This window comes from Euprymna scolopes, chromosome 10, assembly GCF_053919585.1.
Source record: "Euprymna scolopes isolate OS-2025 chromosome 10, ASM5391958v1, whole genome shotgun sequence".
NCBI lineage: Eukaryota > Metazoa > Mollusca > Cephalopoda > Sepiida > Sepiolidae > Euprymna > Euprymna scolopes.
The window spans coordinates 65,921,071-65,943,897 of NC_136491.1; the positions used below are offsets into that span (position 1 = coordinate 65,921,071).

A 22,827-nucleotide genomic window follows, 5' to 3' on the forward strand; every position below is an offset into this window, starting at 1 on the left:
TTAGCAGACTTCAAATGGTATAAATCCTTTCAGACAACTAAATTGTAAAGAAATTATAGATTTGACTTGATTCCTGTCATAGACTTTTAAGACCCTTTTAGCCAATACGGCAATACAAATAATTGCTATTCTTCCAAATTCTTGCTTTGCCTCAGTCAAGAAGGATGGACTCCTTGATGAGGTCTTTATCAGCCCTGAGGGCATAGAAACGTGCATAACTTATGCAACTACAAATTGAATCGAGAAATCCATTACTTGCTTTGCGAATTTCAAATCTTCAAGGATCTTTCATCCCTGGATTTTCTTCACAACTTTTTTAAAACTAAGATTGTTATTTACGAATGGGAGGCATGAAGAACTTTGTAATAAAAATGGTTGACAACAGTTATTCGAAATCCTTTGAACATTTTCTTTGCTTTTGGTTGTTCTATCAAAGTGATATATTTTAGGGATAGATTTTGTCACTTCTTTTGATAATGCCTTTTTTGCAACATAGTTGTGCTTCAGAAGAGTCATATTTCCTTAAAAATGTTTCATCGCTAATTAAGTCAGGATATTACGATTCAATAAACCGATTATTTATTATATTTACAAATTTAACTCTTATGCTTGTCATCCCCCCCCCCATTGACGTATTTGTAGTTTGTGTGTTCACAAAATGTTGTTAGGCCATATTGTGCAATACACACACGACGTACACACGCACATCAACAGATAAAACACAGGCTTGACTGATGCAAAAGCACACGATTACATAACAGGTAAGAAATGGTCGTCGCAAGGCAAATTTATATTCTTTGTTAATTGATAATATTTTTTTCGGGTTATCGATTATTTAGATTTATTTTCTATAAATTTAATTACATTAGAAATCAAAGCATGTCATCCAAAATTAGCAGCTGAGTGAGCCAAATCGGCCACTTTTTATTAAATGTAAAAAATTTTTTCGAAATTTGACGATGAAGAACCACAAATTCTGATCATATTTATTTTTTATGGAAGATTTGTTTGCTCCATGAATTTAACGTAAGTAGCTCCCATTCTTTTTTTTTTTTTTTAGAACACTGATTTTCATTTCGTTATTTGAAAATGAAAGGGGGAGGTCAGAAAAAAAAAAAACAACAAAATGAAATAGTGCGATGATTGGAAGATATTTACAAGCGTTCGTTCAAGAGAGCGTCAGTATGATATTTTGGCAAAGATCGAAGTGTAGTATCTATTTTGATACTACAAGTTTCAGTAGTCACTTTAGTCACAATGAATAACGAATTTGACGTCAGTCAGTGTTGACACCGGCGAGACTCAACCCCGGAAAATCAGAGGGACCCTGGCTAATAATGGTCGGCAAATAATGTTTTCTTTTCTGATTTTTTTTTTTTTTTTTTTTTACAGTAAAAAATAGTTTTTGGTTATCGACAAGATTCGTATTTCATTTTAGGTTCCGATTTCTGCTGAACGGACGCCTCGCCGGTGAATCCTTTGAAAAAGTCCCGGTTCAAATTTAGTCGTACATTGAAATTAAGATTTTAAAAAATTAACGCAAACTAAAACGATATTTAAAAAATGTAATATTTACAATTAAAACTTAATTGTAAATATGAATATATTTTGAAATATTATGTTACTGTGTCTCTCGCCATTACCCGGATAACACCCAGTGTTAAAAGCCAAAAAACATTTTAACAAAAATATATTTATTTTTCGTTATAATAGCAAAATCCGACAATCGAAAAACACTGAAGTAGTTGAAAAAATTATTGGAATTCCTTATTGGAACTGTTTACTCTTTTGACTCCCAATATTTCGTCTGCTAAAATTTTAATCACGTGACTGTGTAGCAAACCATTAATTCAAGTGCCGCTTGTTATGGATTTAGCTGAATACGATATTTAAAATCACTTGTGTTTTATTTCTTCAATTTTGAATAATTTCAAAATTATGAATTAATTCGCGTGTACTTATTTCTTTTTTTTTAAAAGTAGTCTTTTAATCACATTATTATTTGGTTTGTCTTATTATTTGAACTGAATTGATAGAAGCCAGCAAAGGAAATTCACACAGGATACACCTGAAGTGAATATTGAAAATGACAACTATGTCAGTGTACAGTTAACAAACTATTTACTGTAAGCGAATCAATACCCGGTGCCAAAGTGATTCGGCCGCACTGACCAATCGGTTGGCAGGGCGCATTGATTTGAGCTGCCCCCTTAAGAACTATTTTTAGCCCTTTGGGTTCTCCTCAGCTGCGATATCGACAGAGTGACGCCAGCAAGCAACCTATACATACCTCTCTCACTCACCCCTCCCCACTGCTACTTTTTGAGGACTGCAGTCTGATGGCAGACGACACTTTAAAACAGACATGTTATATTTTCTTTCATTCTCTCCAGTCTTAGATACAATCTCGCTTTTCTTGTTGTTTTGTTAAAAGCAATGTCGTTTGGGCCTTGTGTTTATTTAAGCAATTATTATCCTATAAAATGGTGACCCGAAACGAACACAGACCTTTTGATTACAAAGTGGCATTTCTTTTTTTGAGCAAAATATATAAAAAAAAAACGACAAGAATGACTGGAAAAAATATTTTTTTCACGAAAAGAACTTCGACGAAAACAACAAGAAAGTTATTCATTATTTTCCTTTGTCGCCATCGCCGTAAAAAAAATCAAAGAAAACAATAACAAAAAAAAAACTTCGAAGCGGGTTTCCCGTCTCTTTATCTCTTCGAAAAAAAAAAAAAATACTGAAGAATTTTGTTAAAAAAAAATTTAAAAAAAGTCCGTCCCCCCCCCCAAAAAAAAATCACAAAGCGAAAACATTTTGTTTACGAATAGTTTGTTTTTCTTTGCGTGCTAATCAATCACGAGCAGACGACATTTTGCCTTCCATTTTCTTAACGGAAGAGACCAACTACTACATCCTTCAACGCAACAAACTCAAACTATATATATAAATATATATATATTTATATATATATTTATATATATATTTATATATGTAAATATATATATTTATATATAAAAAAAAACAAAAAAACTCAAAAACTTTGTTCCAAAAATATTTATTTATTTTTTAACGGCCAACTACACTGTAAGTACAGTATTCACTTCATATTTCACACACACACACACACACACACACACACACACACACACACACACACAATTCTTAAATCTTTCCTTTCCCAATACATATTATTTTATGATTTATTTTTATCTTACTTGTAATTCTTCTGACTTATTTTCCTTCGTTTTTCTATCTCTCATTCATGTCTCTTTGAAGAAGTTTTTTTTTTTTTTTCAGTTTTCGACTTTTGGTTTTTTGGTCTGTTCATTTTAATTTTCATCTTTTTTTTTTTTTTTGTCAATTTTCACCCCAAACAAGGAACAGTGCCACTTTGAAGCAGGGGGCTACTATCAGGGACTTAATTTGCAGGGTCATTATGAAGGGAGATGAGTAGAAAGATATTTGTTCACATTACACTTGAACTTCTGCAAATCAGTACGGTTGGGAAAGCAGAATCCCGGAAGGGAGTTCCAAAGACCTGCAGTTCTGGGGAAGAAACTATTGGAGTAAAAGGCTTTCTTGCACCTAAGGATCTCTACTGTAAAGGGATGAGACTTATTAGCTTGTCAGGTTTGTCGGGGAGGTACAAGTGTTTGCAGTTCGTCAGAGCATTCACCATTAAAGTATTTGTAGAACAGGCAGAGGGATGCAATATCTCGTCGATGGGACAGACACTGAAGCTTAGATGACAGTTCAGGACCTATCAGGTTGGCGACTCTCTTTTGAACCCTGTCCAGGAGCGAGAGACAAGCAGCAGATGCACCAGCCCAGATGTGACAACAGTACTCCATACATGGGCGAATGGTGGCCTTATAGAGGTATAGGATACTGTCAGGCGTAAGTAGTTTTCTAGCACGGTAGAGGGAGCCAACTTTCCTTGCAGCAGCCTTGGCAATGCTCTCAATGTATCTATTCCAGTTCATGTTCCCTGTAAATGTTAGACCAAGGAGTTTAAAAGAAGTACTTCCAGGCAATGTGTTCTTGGCCATTGCTATTGGTGGTAGAGAAGGTTTCTTGTAGTCATTGAAGGAAACAAGCTTAGTCTTAGCAGCATTGAATGTAACCATCCATTTTTGTCCCCATTCCACTACAGATTGGAGGTCATCCTCTAGTGTGTCTGCCATTTCCTTAGATATGTGTTCATTTGTTTTCCCCTCATATCTGTTATAGAGAGTGATGTCATCGGCAAATATACCCATCTCCGATACAATTTTATCAGGGAGGTCATTTATGAATATCAGGAATAATAGAGGTCCAACGATAGACCCCTGAGGTACTCCCGCATTTATATCTTATTGTTTAGATGTACGACCGTCGAGGACAACTTGGATTTTTCTCTTACTTAAGAAGGATTTTATTACATTATGAATTCTTCCAGTGATTCCATATGATCTAATTTTCTTTAATCTAATGTCTACTACCTTGCCTGCTTATGCGGGTGACGTCCGAGTTTGGTTCGCTCAGTTTGAGTCGTATTTTTTAGCAAACGACGTTAAAGAGCATCGGTAATTGCCAATATTATTTAGTGCATTCCCTGCGTCGTTGACGCCAGTGGTCAAAGACTTGATCACTGACACCCCTCCTAACTCCACATATGACTCGATAAAACAGGAAGTCCTGCTCTGGACATCAGTGTCAGACAAGCTTCCAAACATTAGTCCACGATGAGCTCTTGAGAGACCGTTTGCCTAGTGAGCTACTCCGGCAAATGAGAGAGTTAGCTGAAGACATCCCCGCTGACAGTGCCTTTATAAAGCAGCTTTTCTTTTCAAGGTTGCCGGCACAGGTGAAAGCCATTTTAGCTCCTATGTTGGAAAAAAAACTCTGTCGATGTTGTAGTGGCATCGGCAGATAAAGTTATGGACTTTACCAAGGGTCCTACCTCCGCAGTTATCCCCCAGACTTCGGCTGAAGTCTCTACGCTCTCAGCCAAAGTTAGGAACACAAGTAAAGAAGCCACTTCCTTGGCTATACTTGATGCTTTCTAGCAGGTTACCAGAGAGGTGAGGAAGCTGAGTGTGGCCAGATCACAATCACTCAGATGCCGCTACAAGAGCCGTTCGCCATCTTCACATCACCGCCGTCACTCTAGCAAGACAGGGAAACGATCGTCTGGAGAACTGAGCACAGCACATTCTCCACAGACCTCCCACAACCGTGTCTATTTTATCACTGAATCCTTATCCCCAAGCACGTTGCTTGGTTGATACAGGAGCAGCTTGCAGCATTTGACCACTGAAACTCCTCACTGAGAAGCCGCCAGTTTCATCCATCCCACTGAAAGCGGTAAATAACTCGTTTATTCCCATATATGGTCAAATTTCTCGTTCCCTTGACTTGGAATTACGTAGAGACTTTACGTGGGTTTTTACGATAGCTGATTTGCCCTATCCCATTATAGGCGTGGACTTTCTGAATCACTTCAACTTGTTAGTTGACATACGCAGACAACAGCTGATAGATGCTAATACAGAACTTTCCGTTACGGGTTCAAAATCGAACTTCACATCTATTTTTCATCGCTTTTGCCGATGATCCATATCATACATTATTAAACTCCTACCCGGAGTTAACTAACTTGAATTTTGTTGTGAATCACCTCACTCAACAGTTCACCATATTGAGACCACATGTGCTCCTGTATTCTCATGACCTCAACGCCTCCCTGCTAACAAACTTAAAGCAGCGAAGGCAGAGTTCAACCATATGCTGCAACTGGGAATCATACGCCCCTCGTCAAGTCCATGGGCTTCCCTTTTGCATATGGTCCCGAAATGTTCCGGAGATTGGCATCCGACTGGGGACTACCAACGATTGAATGCCACTACGGTACCCGATCGTTACCCAATCTCACGCATACAGGACTCTGCTTCTTCACTGCACAGTTGTAAGAACTTCTCCAAACTTGATTTGGTTAAGGCATACCATCAGATTCCAGTGAATCCAGCCGACATCCCGAAAACTGCTGTAACAACTCTGTTAGAAGCGTTTTAATTTTTAACTATTCCTTTTGGTTTTTGACACGCGGCTAGTACCTTTCAATGCTTCATGGACAAGGTAGTGCGTGATTTAGACTTTGTCTATAACTACATAGACGACATTCTAGTGACAAGTGCCTCACCTGAGGAACATGTCACTCATCTCCGCCTACTGTTCGAACAGTTTCAACAGTACCAGGTTAGAATTAACCCTATTAAATGTGTTTTCGGTTCTTCAGAGTTAGTTTTCCTGGGCCACATCATCAGTCCAGAGGGTATATCTCCCTTACCTTAAAAGGTTAAGGCTCTACGAGACCTTAAACCACCCACTTAACTTCGCCAACTAAGGCACTTCCTCGGCCAGCTAAATTACTACAGGTGCTTCATCCGACACTGTGCGGATCTCTTGTCTTCTCTTTCTGACTTATGTAACAGGAAGAAGAAAAATGAGCAGATTTCACTGAATGATATTCAGATAAAAAGCCTTTAAAGAAGTGAAGGAGAAACTAGCAACACACACATTACTTGCACATCCTGTGCCTGATGCCCGGTTTTCACTGGTTGTGGATGAACTCCTGGCTATATACCTCACAGTGAAACACTTCCAACATTCACTCAAAGGCCGACAATTTGTGATCTACACTGATCACCATCCGCTTACAGTCACACTGTGTGCTAAGCCGGACTAATATTCCCCTTGTGAAACTCGTCACTTGGATTTTGTTTCGCAATTTTCCAGCGATATCTGACATATCTCAGGTGAGTAGAATGCTGCGGCAGATGCTTTGTCCCACCTTCCCATTAATTCTCTGTCCTCACCATCGGATATTAACTTACAGCAGATGGCCTTAGACCAGCCAAGTTTGGACACGTTGGATCCGTCGTTACCTGAATTTGCAACTTGCAAATTCGCATACCTGCCTGTGCGTACCTCGGACACGCAGATCATTTGTGACACTTCAACGGATTCACCTCGACCATTTGTTCCATTGACTCATCATAGAGTTGTTTTTGACACCCTACACAACCTGGCACACCCTGGATGCAGAGCCACAGTGAAGCTGATTGCAGCTAGATTCTTCTGGCCTCCTATGACGTGACTGTCTAGGGGAGCGATATTGCTCCCCATTGGGAAGACTAAAATCCCCTAAAACCCTGAGTAAGGCCGGGTAAATATGGTGAGATTGTCTGTTAAACGTTGATTGAATCCCAGACAGTGGTGGGTGACCTATCAAAGGGAATGAATTTATTGTGTTTTGTCAAAAAAAGACAGATATTTTATTGTTTAAAAAAAATGACAGGAAATGTCAGAACAAGGTGGAATGAAATCATACATTCGTTTGGCCTGAGGAACACCTGCTCGGACGTTCTGGCTTTCTGAGTAGGAAAAATGATAGTGATTGACCTTTTGGGGCATGTGAAGAGAAATTGAGTTTTGATCCCAGATTCGCAGGCTATGGAAGACCTGTTGAGGTGCACACACGCAAAAAGGATTTGGAGATCCCCCAAAAGACGTGTTGGGCCCTACTTGGTTTAGCAGATTGCCCCCACCATCCCATCACCTCCCTATATAAGCAAATGCCCAAGCCGAGTTTAGCAGATTGACGCCAAATCTTGAGAAAAACACACGCTCCCAGGGAACCTCCCAACCCCTCCATCCATCCTGACCGTCATCGTGGAGAATGAAGAATAAGATTTTGGAAAATCTTGATGTTTCTGGTGTAATCGAACTGAACAATGTACATATGTAAAAACTTGTAATTTTTGGGAAATTAACTTTGTTGTAGTATAGAACCCTCCGAGTTTGTCGTCCTTTTTCTTTTAGCTTGCATGCAAAGCTAATTGGTTTTCAGCAGAATCGACACAAAGCCTGTGACACTGAGAATTCATGTTGAGTCCTCTTGGAAGATAAACGATCAATGGCCAGTGCAGTTCAACTGAGTTAGAGGTCACATCTGCTGACCTGCGTGGCAGGAGGACCACATCCTAGCGTCGTATGAAGGCTGCTAGGATTAAAAAAGAAAATTCTGAAAGATTCCTTTTTTTCTTTAGCAATAATGTTGCAAAAAAGTTATTAACAATTTATCTTGCAATAATGGGCAATTCCCTTTTTTTTTTTTTCTTCTTTTTTTTTTGACAGGAGAGTCTCAGACCGTATTTTTAAAAGTGGCTTATATCATTTAGAATGCTCTAGAAAGATCACTACCGATTAATGTTCCCCAGTTTTAAAATATGCAAAATCATTTGCAATAAAATTTAATAAGAAGATTATAAGATGTTATTTTGCAATAAAGATTATGTGAGGATTTAATCTTATATAACTTGATGCCTCAGTGCCAGAAATGACCCATCAAAACTAGGACTTACCCCCTTAATAAATAAATTCCATCCATTCTGGTTCATTTGAGCTGATTTTGCTGGCAAGAAATCAATTAGTTGAATCTTTCGAGAAGATTTGTTCATTGGATTGAAGATCGAATCTTATGGACAATTCAGAAAGAAACACAAATAAAAATCACAGTTCAATAATTATCAGTTTTACATTTCCCATTGACTGGAACATTAATTTTAGGTGATTAATTTCCACCAACTCATAATTGAATTTGTCATAAATCCCATAGTTAACTAGACAATTTAAAGGACATTTATTACGTTCAATTTTTTTAGCTGTTGACACTTCGATGTCTTCTAGCAACTGGTCTTTTAGAATTAAAAAACCCGCCAAAAATGAAATTCTTGTCTTCTGATGAAAGGTTTGGGAGTGACCAATTAGCGGTTCTATCTTATCGTCTTATTTCTAGCAGTGAACAATTACTTGCTGGTGATTTTGAATGTGATATTTGTTCAAAACAGACTTGAATACCGCTAAAAATCAACTTTTAAAATGTAAATCTTCATTTGGTAAAAATATCAATCCAAATTTTGGTTTAAATAGTTTTATTTTAAAAAATTATAAATAAGCGCACTCTCCATAAAAAAAATCAATCTTAGTCACATATAAATAATATAACTCGTTGTTGTTGTTGATTTTTATTTATTTATTTATATTTTAAATAAAAATATTAATCCAAAGTTGTGCAAATATATAAAAAGCGCACTTTTGGTTGCGAAAATCTGCTCAAACTTACCAAGGTGAAGGTTAAGCCAGTGTCAACCAAAATCTGTCCTTTTCTAAGTGAAACTGGTTAGAGTCCTTATTCCCTACTTCATCCAACTTTTTTTTATAAATCGTACTTCTATTCAAAGAGCTTTGAGTTTAAATTACTTCTCAAACTCTCTTTTTTATTTTGTTGATAAATCTGCTGAATGAAAAGAAAATCTATTTTCTCTTAAATGTCTTTATCGGAGACAGCCCAAAACTAGTTTGTTGTTTTTCTTTTTTATGAACAACTTTAACTTCTGTATCTCTAACAGATGTAATCCCAAAAAACATGTCTGTTCTCGATGGAGAATCTTCTGGAAAAATAGTTAAATTGCTCAAGTTAACACAAAATGTACTAATACTTTTAACATCTGAATATTTTTTCAGATGGAGACCTGAAAACACAACCCATCACTTTGGTAGTGGGAGTCCATGGGCATAGAATCAAGTTCCTGCTCTCCCTCACTTTCACACTTGGTTCCATTGGCTGAACTGCTATGAGTTCCTGTTCACCATAGCTGGCCAGCCCCACCGCCATGCTAAATAGGAGGAGAGCAAAGAGGATGACACACACGTAAACATCAGGACAGCACAGACCTTCCACTCCACTCTGGCATCGCTTAAAGGCTGAAAGATAAAAAAAAACAAAAATGCTCAAAGTCAGCAGGGTCACAATTTGTTGATTGCAATTCCATGTAGAGCACTGAAAACAGGACCACCTGTAGGCTGTAGGTGGCCACTTGTGATGCTTAGCATAGGATCTTGGTGGTTGAGTCATTCTTCCACTTTAGCTAGACGGGAAGTCGGAGAGATCTGAGCTGATCAATTGGCTGATCATGTCATACCATAGTATACCATCATGTCATACCATAGTATCTATAAGATCATCCACAACTGTATTATTCAATCTGATTCTTCAAAAAACTCGAAATCTTAAAATCTCATTTCTCCTTTTTATTTTCTCCCAAAATAGATACTAAGGGACAGTGGCTTTACGAAAGAAAAAGATTTCCAGTGCTAAGAAGTAATGCTTTCAAAGATTAATATTTTTGGAGAATAGTGTTTTCAAGGAATAATGTATTCTTGGAATAGTTTCACTCATGGAGTCTTCTTTGGAATGCTCCATTTTCCTTTTTTTAAGTAATCATAGTGCACTCTGTGAAATCTCCTACTGAGAGCAATGTATTCTGGGAGTAGTATTTGTATGTGTATGCTTTAGGGTAATGAGAGTCTCCTCTCTAAAATAGCTTTCTAAGAGTAATGCAATGTATTTGAAGAATATAAATAATTACCCTATTTATAGAATTATATTTGACAACTTTATTTGACATTAAATAAACCATAGATATGTTAAAACAAACCAAATCATATTTTTGACTTTGGTTATGAGCATTTTATCCCCCAAATCTCATCATAATCTTGTAAATAAGGATATGAAAAAACATAAATTGATTGGTACTTGTGAGACTAACCGTAGCCCTCGGCGCAAGAGGGTCCGTGTGTGCCTGGCGTGTGGGATGGTGGCTGATCCTGTGGTTGGGGCAGCGGAAGAAAGAGTTTCAAGATGGCACCTGCCTGCTTTTATTAGAGACGGAATCTCGCAGGATCGCGCGAGATCTCGCGGGGATGCAAATTAGCTAGGCCATCTTGAGTAATAAAAATCGGTCCATTGGAGGTGCGAGGCAGTCGGGTTCTGACGTTCGTGGCGATCAGTACAGTGACCGTTGGGTTCCGTTTCTATTCGTGCAGTCAGCTGAGCTTTGTTAGTTACCTTCGCGCCGTGGCTGTCATTGTTTGTTGGTTTGCTGTGTGTTGCCGTGGTTCTTCAGTGAAACACTTCGTCGCCCACGACGAGACTCCCCGTCTCCTACACAAGATACTCTTACAGTACTTTAAGTAGCACATGTTGTTTTTTGCAATAGTATCATGGGTTTTGCATAAAATGAAAGTATAGTCTTGGGCAGTGCTGATTCGGGTCAGCTAGAAATAAATTTAAAATAATGTTATATCGGCAAGAAAAAACATGAAGTGAGTACACAATTTTACTAATATTGAGATGAACCCATTTTTCAGTTATTTATTTAGTGGAAGACATAAAATTATGTCATCTGTTGATACATTGTAACTACAGGCTACAAAATAATCATGTTATTTTTCTAGCTTCCTCTACAGAAGGTTGTTTTTGCTAATCATAGTTTTCCTGATGCAGAGAACATGAGCTTCTTTAGTTTTCTTTGCAATTAAAATAATGATCACATCTAACTTCACAATAATTTCGTTCAGATTTTGTCATTAGTTTCACATTGTTCTTGTTCTAGCAGGCAAAATAGTAAGGAATTCTTGTAATTTAACAATCTTTTGTGAAATTCAATCTTTTTATGATTATTAGATCATGGAATAGGCAAATGTTTGCTTTTGAAATCGGTTATTATTTTCCAAACAACCTAAAAATGTCTGGCTATTGTTTTTTTATTTATTTATTTTTTAATTGAAATAATCCAAATTATCAATCTAAAGATTGATAATCTATATATTAATATGCTTGTAACTATCTATCTATCTATGTGTGCCACACTTTCCGGCAAATTTGATTGGTTGAGAAGATTTTATTCTGGAATAGTGGATTACACATTAAACGAACGCTCAAGGCAGAGATCAGGGTTGCCAGGTTGGCTTCATTTTAAAAGTAGTTTGGCCATCAGAATTTCTGTTTGGCTTTTTTTTTTCCAAATTTGTCCCTTTTCTGAACGAACGCTCAAGGCAGAGAGAGAGCGAGAGATAGATAGATAGATAGATAGATAGATAGATAGATAGATAGACAGAGAGAGAGAAAGAGAGAGAAAGAGAGAGTCTTCGTTAATTAAAAATATTTTAAAATCTGTTTCCACAGTTATTTACTAAATGTTTATATTTGAAAGTCAACAACTTCAATATAGTCAATTTTTCTGTAGTTTTCAATTTGGCTTTCTGTTGGCCTTTTTTACTTAAAAAAATGTGCCTGCGCTTTTAGATTTGGCCTTTTTGGCTTTTTTTTCTGAAAAAATTTGGCTTCGAATAATTATTATCGTCTGCCAACCCTGGCAGAGAGAGAAAAAATGGAACCCTCAAGGCAGAGAGAGAAAAAAAGTGAACGCTCAAGGGAGAGAGAGAAAAACAAAAGAAACAAAAAACCGTGAAATTTACACGGGTCCACCTAGATCCGCCGAAAACCGTGCCGGTGGAGATAATTTAACCACACATGTAAATATATACCTTTCTCCTATTAAAACTTTTTTTCATGAAATTTACTGTAGTAGTAGTACAAATATATTGCGAAACCATCATTCTCTCTCTGTCTGTCTCTCTCTTAAATATAAACAACGCCTAGAGGAGAGAGTGGGAGGTTTTTTTTCATGAAATTTAATGTTGTAGGAGTAAACATATATTTTTAGAAAAATATTTCATGTTTCGTTCCTGGATTAGCAGAATACACATCAAACGAAGGCTAATGTAAAACGCTGAAGGCAGGCAGAGAAAAAAAGAGAACGCTCAAGGGAGAGAGAGAGAGAAAAAAAGAAAAACGTTAAATGTAGTAGGAGTAAAAATATATTGTGAAACCATCATTCGCTCTCGCTCGCTCGCTCTCTGCCTCTGTCTCCCTCTATATCATTAAACAAATGTATAAGCACATACACAAATGAAAATTTAGTAGTAGCATACGGCGATCTCTCTTTCTCCCCCTCTCTCTCTGTCTGCTGTCTCTCTCTCTCTCTCTCTCATTATTATTATTATAATTATCTATCTATCTATCTATCCCTCTCTCTCTCTCTCTCTCTCAAACAAATGTAAAGAAAAATAAACAATGAAAAAAAACAAATAAATGTTCAATTTTTGTCCCCGATGTAAGATGTATTTATTGAGAATATTTGGAGCACTAATATCGTGATTTTGGTATATACATATTTACATACATTTTACCTACCGTACTCTTCATTTACTATTTAAAAAAAAAATAGTACACAGGGTGAATTCGTCGATGGGATAATGTGTATGTGAAAAAAAAAAAGAAAAGAAAACGTGAAATTTTCACGGGTCCAGCTAGTTTGGATTATTCTGGCTACTGTTCTCATCTTGATTGTTATTCATACAACGTTTTGATCGATGTAATCTTCACTCTTTTTCAGGTGTATTGTGTCAAACTCGGGAAATCTTTCTGTCAAACATGAGATTTGATAAATCAGTTCTAAGTTACATTCTTCTGAAAGTTGAAGGTTCAATCCTCAGTGTAGGTGGCACTGAAATATGATTGTGAATTAATTTAAGACTTCTACCGTGTCATGGCTGATGGAATAAGAGAAGATTAAATAAAAAGTTTTGTTTCAAATTCCATGCAGATTCACAAGTTCAATAAGATTTGTATAATCCAAATAATCCAAATTGTTTTTTATGTTGTGCACGTATTGCAATATTTTATTTTCACATAATTTTTTATTCAAAATATCAATATTTATTTCATGTAATAAAAATGTTTCTGAAATTTTCATGATTAAAGTGATAACTGATTTTAAACCTTCTCTCTTTGTATCAGCTCACCCAGCCTAATGGCACATTGCTCAACAACGCTCCTAAGTTTTGGTCTAATCTCAGACACCCAATTTGCTGATAGAGACAATGGCTATGACTATTATCGGATGAACAAAAGGTATTATCGCAATGCACTCGTACAGGTAGAAGCTGCAATTGAATACTGGAATTATCAATCAAACAAAGTAAGTTTTGTTATTGAACTTGGAGATATCATTGATAGTTACAACCATAAACATGGACAAGAAAAAGAAGCTCTGTCAAAAACATTAAATGTTTTCTCTGCATACCCTGGAGATATCTTTTATGTGTGGGGAAATCATGAACTGTACAATTTTTCTATGGAAGAATTGCTAAGATCTTCTCTAAATAGTTCCAGTAATCCAGGTTGTAAGGCAATATCAGGAAAAGCGTATTACTCATTTACTCCTCATGAGTATCTCAAGATTCTCATCTTGAACTGCTATGAAAAGAATATCATTGATAAATCTGGTAAAAACTATGATGAAAGTTTTAAAATGTGTAAAGTAAATCCAAACAAAGATCCTAATGACAGCACTGGAATGGATGAGTCTATTTGTATGTTTGTGGCATATAATGGTGGAATTGGACCGGAACAGTTGCAGTGGGTGCAACAAAATCTTCAAGAAGCAGATGAATCATCACAGAATGTCATCATTTGTGGTAAGAAATTTTGTTTTCATCTCTGAGCAATTTTCAGCATTTCTATCACAATACAATGGATAGGTGTTTCTAGATATTATTGGCAGGTGTTAGAACTGGAGACTATACAAAACTAGAAAGCATCAGAAATATTATAAGAGAGTGATCTGTATCATGATCATTGAAAGATTCTATTATTAGTATTAGTTTCCCTGATAATTTTCTAGTCAGAATTCTTTCTAGAAAGACATTGGGGATGACAGGAGGAATCACATGAAGGTTGCCAACATCCTAAGTGAAAGTGAATTTTTGGAACAAAATGGATTTGAACTTGGGACACTCAGGTTGTCAGTCCATGTCATCTTTAACAATTACAAGACGCCTCTCCAACCACCGATATCCATGACAACACTCTACCTGAGAATTCTTCCCTCAAACTCCTTGGCCTAACATTTGTGGGCAGTATGAACTGGAACAAATACACTGAAGACATTATCAAGGCTGCTGCAAAGAAAAAAAGGGTTCCCTCTTTTGAGTTAGATAACTACTCACACCTGAGAGTATCCTGTACCTCTACAAGGCCACCATGCATCCATGTATGGAGTATTGTTGCCACATCTGGGCTGGTGCATCTACCACTAGCCTCTCCCTATTGGATAGGGTCCGAAAGAGAGTTTCCACTTTGTCAACTAAGCTCCAACCCCTGTTCCATTGCCATAATGTTGCATCTCTGTGCCTGTTTTATAAATATTTCAATGGAATGTACTCTGATGAACTCGTTGCATTTGTATTCCCTGACAGACCCACTTAGCAACAAAATCTCACCCCTTCACTGTAGAGGTCCCTAAATTCCAGAAAGCTTTCTATTCTAATAGTTTTTTCCCTCGAACAGCTAGACTTTGGAATTCCCTTCCTGCTACCTGATTCCCTGGCTATACTGATATGCAGAAGTTTAAATGTAATGTAAACCAACATCTTGTTAATCTTTCCCAGGCATGGTTCCAAATAGTTGCCCTTTTGCATCCAAGTGGCAATATACCTTGTTAGGGGTGAACATAAGTAAGAAAAAAAAAACCCAGATGACTGGCCTACAGCCTACATGAAGTCACACATGTCATAAGGATCAAGTTTCCTCAAACTGTGTTTTCTGGAAAGGCCATATGTGTGGTAGTAGAACTTAGCTGTCTGGGAATAATTCAGAAGTGGCTGCCAAAAATTTCCACAACAATCAGTTCAAACATCTTCTCTCAACCCAATTCACCTGAGCTCCACTCCCAGTTAAGAAAGCCACCAATCTGCAACTTGCCAAGATCAAATTAGTGTTCAAGCATCTTTCGAAGGACACTCTGTGAAAGTGGCATATTCAGGTTCAACCTGGAAGCCATGATGGAGACTCAGGAAGTGAGCTGTATTCAACTAAAGTTTTGCTAAGAGTTGCACTTTGAATTTTGAAAATGCATCAACTATTGGCCATGATAATATATTGTTTTTTCTTTCTTTTCCAAAAAAGTGTCATCTTATAGTTATAATGGATTCCATCAATTGACCCACTCATTGAAAGATGATAAATAACATTCTTTTCATGATATATTGGTGATATATAAAACCCACTTGATTAAAAAGATATGGTACTGGTGCATATTGTGGACCAGACGTATCGCAAGCGTTCACATGGCTTTGGCCGAAATATGACGTCAACAGTTGGATTATCCTAAGTGTTGCCAATAAAATCATCAATGCTATGTGTTTTATGATTTAAATTTTTTTTTAGAACTGTCAAGAAAAGGTTAGAATAAGCAAAAATAACATTAGGTGGGAAATAATTTTTAATATAATGTTTTTTTTTGTGTGTTTTAAAGTGTTTATCAAAGAATATTGAAAACAAAAGTTTTAAATAAGATTCAAGTGTTGTAGAAATTTTTTTGGTCAAATAATTTTATTTTGTTTGTTTTATAGTCTTTTTTTTTGTCAAGAAAAATTGAAAACAAATGTTTTTTTTATCCAAGTACTTTTTGAAAGTATATTTCGTGAAAAAATGTTTGAACAAAATTTTATGTACTTTGTGGCTAGAAATTGTTTCTGTAGAAGGTGGGGTGGAATCAACAACCCGTTTAAATTGTAGAAGACTAGGAGGTGGAAACTTTTTTTTTTCAAGGACAAGAAAATTTCCTTAAGAAGATTTTTCTCAAGACTTTTGGACAGCATCAGACGATCGCAAAGTGGGCTGAGAAGAAATGGAAGGAAGCTCTTCATCAACCAGGTAGCTTTCGGTGATGTGGTTCAATAAGGAGACAAATAGATTACTACCGAATTTTTGTCTCCACATAAACTCAAAAAGATAGCTGCCGAGAAGCTCCCAGCTGGTTCCGCATTCTTTTTTATTGCGTTGTTTAGCCTCCTTCTACATCCACTGCACATGATTCATATTAACCTTTATGTCAGGATCAACGAAATGAATGTTACATCGCTGTTACTTTGCTATATGTCTTCCAGCAGTCTGAGATGACCATGATCCCTGGCAGAATATATTTTATTTTATAGGAAGGAGAGTTTCTGCATTATAATTTGGTACAGTGACCAAGAAACCCTCCTTTTTAAGGAGGTCATATCTACTGAAGACCCAGGGCAGTGTGAGGAGTCTGCTGATGTTATGTTTTCATCGGTTGAAGACAGACTTGTCAATCTCCACTGTATGTCCTGGGCCTCCTATCTGCCGGAGATTCCTAAGAAAATAATCCCTGCAAATGTCTCTCATAAAATTCCTCCATTTTGTGATGGTGGATACAGAGCCAATTCCACATTCTCACCAAAAGTTGTTTTTTTACAGCCATCTTGTAGGCCCACAGATATATGATCTTGATGATGGTCAAGATTTTCTACCTACCTTGGTGGTAGAATGTTCCAGTTCTTACTGGCGTCCATTTTCGACACTGTAACTGTATACATCTCCATCCATATCCATCTGTTATGGCTCCTCTTTGACAAAAGTCGGGCATCTGCAAGTGCTGGTCCAAGACTCATTTATTATGTCCATGATTTGCATGTAACAACTGGTGTTTTTCTTCTTTTTTTTTCCTCCTCAAATATTTATCCTAAAGTCGCCTGATCATTGTGTGTGTGCCACCACTTTGTTGAAATTCAGCGTGCCCTGTTGTGATTGGCTGATCGGCATGTTACGTCAGACAGCAACTGTTGCTTGGCATAAATTGTTTATGACCTCACTCAGATTGTTCATAAATCCACCCGTGTGCCCGATACCAGTTATATCTCATAGGATTAGCGAATCTCTCGACGGAGGCTACATTCTAGGGCAATTGCTCTTGACATATCAAAGGCCTTTGATAGAGTATGGCATAAAAGTTTACTTCACAAAATCTCCAGCTATGGTACAGCTGGAAATGTCTTCTCAATTATTAAATCATTTCTCACTGATAGGTTCATAAGAGTAGTGGTTGATGGGCAGAAATCAGAAGCTCACAGTGTTAATGCTGGAGTCCCTTAGGGGTCCATCCTGGGCCCAACTCTCTTCCTGATCTACATTAATGATCTTCCAAATCACATCCTTACATCATTCATAGACATTTATGCTGATGACACTACTATCTATGGTAGCACATCTAAGACAGTAAACAACCAAGTTCTCTCTGATTCTCTCTCCTCTGATCTTGAGCAAGTGGTACAATGGGGAAAGAGGTGGCTTGTTACTTTTAATGCATCTAAAACCAACCTTTTATCTTTACATCATCAACGCTCTGATCCCCATCTGGCATCAATTGAAATGAATGGCTCTCGTTTTGGGGAGGCCTCATGTTTTGACAAGCTTCTGGGCTTGACCTTTACTCCTGATTTGAAATGTAACACATACATTAAAGGCCACTGGAAAAATGGTGGGATCCTTCTATCAATCCAGTAGATATCTCACTGCTGATGCAATTCTCTATCTATATAAGAGCCAGGTACATCCAAGGATGGAGTACTGTTGCCACATCTGGGCAGGAGCTGCTAGAAAGGACTTATCCTGCCTTGATAGAGTTCAAAATAGACTTCATAGCCTCGTAGGGGATGTCCTTTTCTGTTTCCCACAACCTCTTTCTCACAGAAGAGATGTTGCGAGTTTATCTCTGCTTTATCGTTATTTTCATGGCAAGTGCTCGACTGAGCTCCAATCTATGGTCTCCCCTCGCCAAACTTTCATAAGAAACACCCGTCTAGCAGAAAACACTATCAATAATTTCCTCCACTCTTTATCTGTGCCTAAACCTAAACGTAGATTCCATTGACAAAACTTCTTTCTTAGAACTGCACGCATATGGAATTGTCTTCCGTTTTCCTGCTTTCCAGCTGACTACAATATGGTTGTGTCCAAGTCTAACGTAAACAAGTTCTTGATGAGCCGTTCCATATAAGTTAACAAATTTCAGTAGAATTTCCATTACTAATGATTACTATATTGTCCAATTGTCTACTGTACACTCTTTAATCCTTATCCTCGAGTGGCCTCTTGGCCTTGATAAGAGATGATGCCTTTGTAAAAAAAAAAATCATTAATCATAATCATTAACAGCCGGATTATGTTGGCGTCATGTTCTGGCCAAAGTTGAGTGAATGCTGAGATACGTCTGGTTCACAATATGCATCAATACCAAAGATACACTGCACAGTTTTATATTTACATATATTCTAAATTTATTTAAATATATCTCTATATATATAAATATATATTTACTATAAAGATTATCAATTATTTAATAATTAGAACATTTTATGCTGGCAACAGAAAGATTCTATCCATTAGACATTGATGACCGTTTACAAAAATGAATAAGCTCAGATTAAAAAAAAGAGCGGAAGTTTCTTAAGAAGTGTCCTTAAGCAAACAAAAGCTAAATATAAAACTATGAAATCAATGTGCATGAATACTTTAAAATATAGTCTGCATGGATGTAAATGTAAATATCCATGGTTGAATGAACATTTTGCATCCAAATACTTCCTCACTGCATGCAAAGTTTTTATTTGTAAGAAAAAAGGGACTGATTTATTTAAAACCTTTTCTATGGTAATATTAAATATGTATGGTGTAGATTTCAAAATGTTTTAAAACATAGAAAGCATTCAGTACAAAAGTTTGTGACAAAAAAAGCAGTAATTGTGTTATCTGAATGAGAAAACTTAAAAACTAATGGAATAATATCCATTTTGTTTTATGCATAATGTTCAAGAGATGATGTGGACTAAAAGTAAAAATAAAATAACAAAATTGACCAACCATTGTCAATTTTTTATTTTATTGGAGCTGTTTTTAGCAGAGAGTGTTAAGACCAACTCCTATGTTATTTGAAACTAACAAAAACGAAAGGAAAAACAAAACCCAATGTTGTCTCAGATTTTTGTTTAAAAAATGACTCACATTTTAATAGATGAATATGTTTCAAAATGAAGTTATCTGTTTTACCTGATAAAATCTGCTGCAAATTGTTAATTATAAATTTGACATAAAAGAAAATTATAGGATTAATTTTAATTTAAGAAACAGTGTATGTAATTTCTTCATAAATTTTCTTCATAAATTTTAATAAAATCATAAAATTCTGTTTAATTTTAGTATTCAAATTTGACACTTGATCTTCTTATTATTGTAATTTTTATTTTATTTTTGTTACATTCAAAAGTTGAACCAGTGCAATTAACTGTTCATCTATTGCTCCTTTGGCAGTGACAGCTGACAACTTCCTATTACTGTTTGTGTCTCTAGTATGTCTCATTGGTTTATTTTGTTTGGGATATTGATTACCTGAAGAAGATTCAAAAGCTTGCAACATAGATAGTCCACAGGCTCCACACAAAGTTCTACAGATAACAATTAAAGGTCCTCAACATGTACTTTCTGGAATTTAGTTCTAAACCTACACAGCAATTACAATTTGCCTTATAACCTGTTTTTCATATCAGCTCTGCAGAGAAGCTATACTTGCAATGATTTCAGCTTAATTGTTGAAAGGCATCTTTTGCAGTTTCGGTTACTGTACCATGGAACAAGCTCTCAGAAGTCGTGGTCAGCTTGCAGATGTCCAAACAGTTCAAGGCAGCACTGGATGCATCATGGCCACTAATCTTTGATTTTACTTGAGAAAGAGACGATGTGAGGAGACTTGATTTTGGCATAGAACATCATCAACAGCAATTTAAATTTTTCATTAAGTTTTTCAACATAGTACCAAATTGTATCCACCATAGAATGCAACAAAAGATATACCATAGGCGCTTTTGTCTCAATATAAGAAAGACAGTATTCTCTGTCGTGTTTCTGCTCTGTAAAACATCCTACTCAATAAAGTAGTTACAATTTCTACCACGTCTGTCATTTTATATAACTTGTGGCACTTTTTGTCAATGAATTAGATTTGTTTTGGAATTTAAAAAAAATTTTGTTTCAAGTTGTCAACTGCAAACTGAGCAACTTTTGAAATGAAACACAGTATAAAACATGTAACATCTAATGATATATTAATTGTAATAACGCTAAAAGGTTGTTCATCATACTTTGCCTATTTCTCTGTTTCATTTTCAGGCCACGTTCCAATTTATGCAAAAAGCAGTGATGCTCGCAACATTTGCTGGGATAGTTCAGCCATTTTGGAATTGCTTCATCAATATAAGTGTGTCATTGCCTACTTGGCTGGCCATGACCATAATGGAGGCTCAGCAGTTGATGAACATGGTATCTATCATATCACCATGCCCGGAATTATAGAAACACCCCCAAATGAAACCTGCTTTGCAACTGCAGTATTATCACCAGAAGAATTGTATATTCATGGCCATGGCAAAATGTCTAGCTTTCAAATACCATTAAGATATCAAATAAGAACTAAAAATGTTTTGGAATAAAAAACCTAAATGCAATTCACTTGTAACTAAATGTTTTCTAAGCTTTTTCATCCAATTCTTTCTGATGTATATTTTAATAAATAATTTTCTATTAACAAAAAACAAAAATAAAATTGTGATTTTCTTTAAGAAAACTGGAATTAAAAAAAGTGCCATCATTAGAACAGTGTTTTGCTTTCATTTTATTATCATTATATATTTATCATTATATATTTATCATTATATATTTATTATTATATATTTATCATTATGTACTTATTATTTATAATTATATATTTATTATTTATATATTTATCATTATATATTTATTATTTATATATTTATCATTATATATTTATTATTTATATATTTATTTATATATTTATCATTATATATTTATTATTTATATATTTATCATCATATATTTATTATTTATATATTTATTATCATATATTTATCATTTATATATTTATTATATATTTATTATTTATATATTTATTTATATATTTATCATTATATATTTATTATTTATATATTTATCATTATATATTTATTATTTATATATTTATCATCATATATTTATCATTTATATATTTATTATATATTTATTATTACATATTCATCATCATATATTTATTATTTATATATTTATTATATATTTATCATTATATATTTATTATTTATATATTTATCATATATTTATTATTATATATTTATCATTATATATTTATCATCATATATTTATTATATATTTATTTATATATTTATGTATTATGATAAATTTATCATGTATATATTTATCATTCTATATTTATTGTTTATATATTTATCATTCTATATTTATTGTTTATATATTTATTTATATATTTATTATTTATATATTTTATTATTTATATATTCATTAATATATATATCATTATATATTCATTACTTATATATTTATTATTATATATTTATCATTATATATTTATTATTTACATATTTATTATTTATATATTCATTATTTAGATATTTATCATTATATATATATTATATATTTATCATTATATATTTATCATTATATATTCATTATTTAGATATTTATCATTATATATATATTATATATTTATCATTATATATTTATTATTATATATTTATCATTATATATTTATTATTATATATTTATCATTATATATTTATTATTTATATATTTATTATTATATATTTATGATTATATATTTGTCATTATTTATTTTTATATATTTATCATTATATATTTATTATTATATATTTATCATTATATTTTTATTATTATATATTTATTATTTATCATTATATATTTATTATTTATATATTATTATATATTTATTATATATAAATAAGTATATTTTTATTAATTATATATTTATTATTTATGAATGTTTTATTATATATTTATTATTTATACATTAATCATTATATATTTATCATTATATATTAATTATTTATATATTTATCATGATATATTTATTATTTATATATTTATTATTTACATATTTATCATTATATATTTATCATTCTATA

At 34.5% G+C, this 22,827-nt stretch overlaps 1 protein-coding gene across 4 annotated transcripts; it reads left to right on the forward strand.

The window, feature by feature from the left end:
* Nucleotides 1–628: 628 nt before the first annotated feature.
* LOC145286032 (manganese-dependent ADP-ribose/CDP-alcohol diphosphatase-like) lies at nucleotides 629–21,467 on the forward strand. Of its 4 annotated transcripts, none has more exons than XM_080134652.1 (3): nucleotides 629–761; nucleotides 13,757–14,436; nucleotides 20,987–21,467. In XM_080134652.1, exons 2-3 carry the CDS (start codon nucleotides 13,770–13,772, stop codon nucleotides 21,304–21,306), a joined length of 987 nt encoding a protein of 328 aa, XP_079990778.1. In that variant the 5' UTR covers nucleotides 629–761; nucleotides 13,757–13,769; the 3' UTR covers nucleotides 21,307–21,467. The 4 variants fall into 4 exon arrangements, with proteins under 4 accessions (XP_079990778.1, XP_079990777.1, XP_079990780.1 ...); XM_080134651.1 differs by having other exon boundaries at nucleotides 753–1,026; XM_080134654.1 differs by lacking the exon at nucleotides 629–761 and adding an exon at nucleotides 1,228–1,340.
* The last annotated feature ends 1,360 nt before the right edge of the window (nucleotides 21,468–22,827 follow it).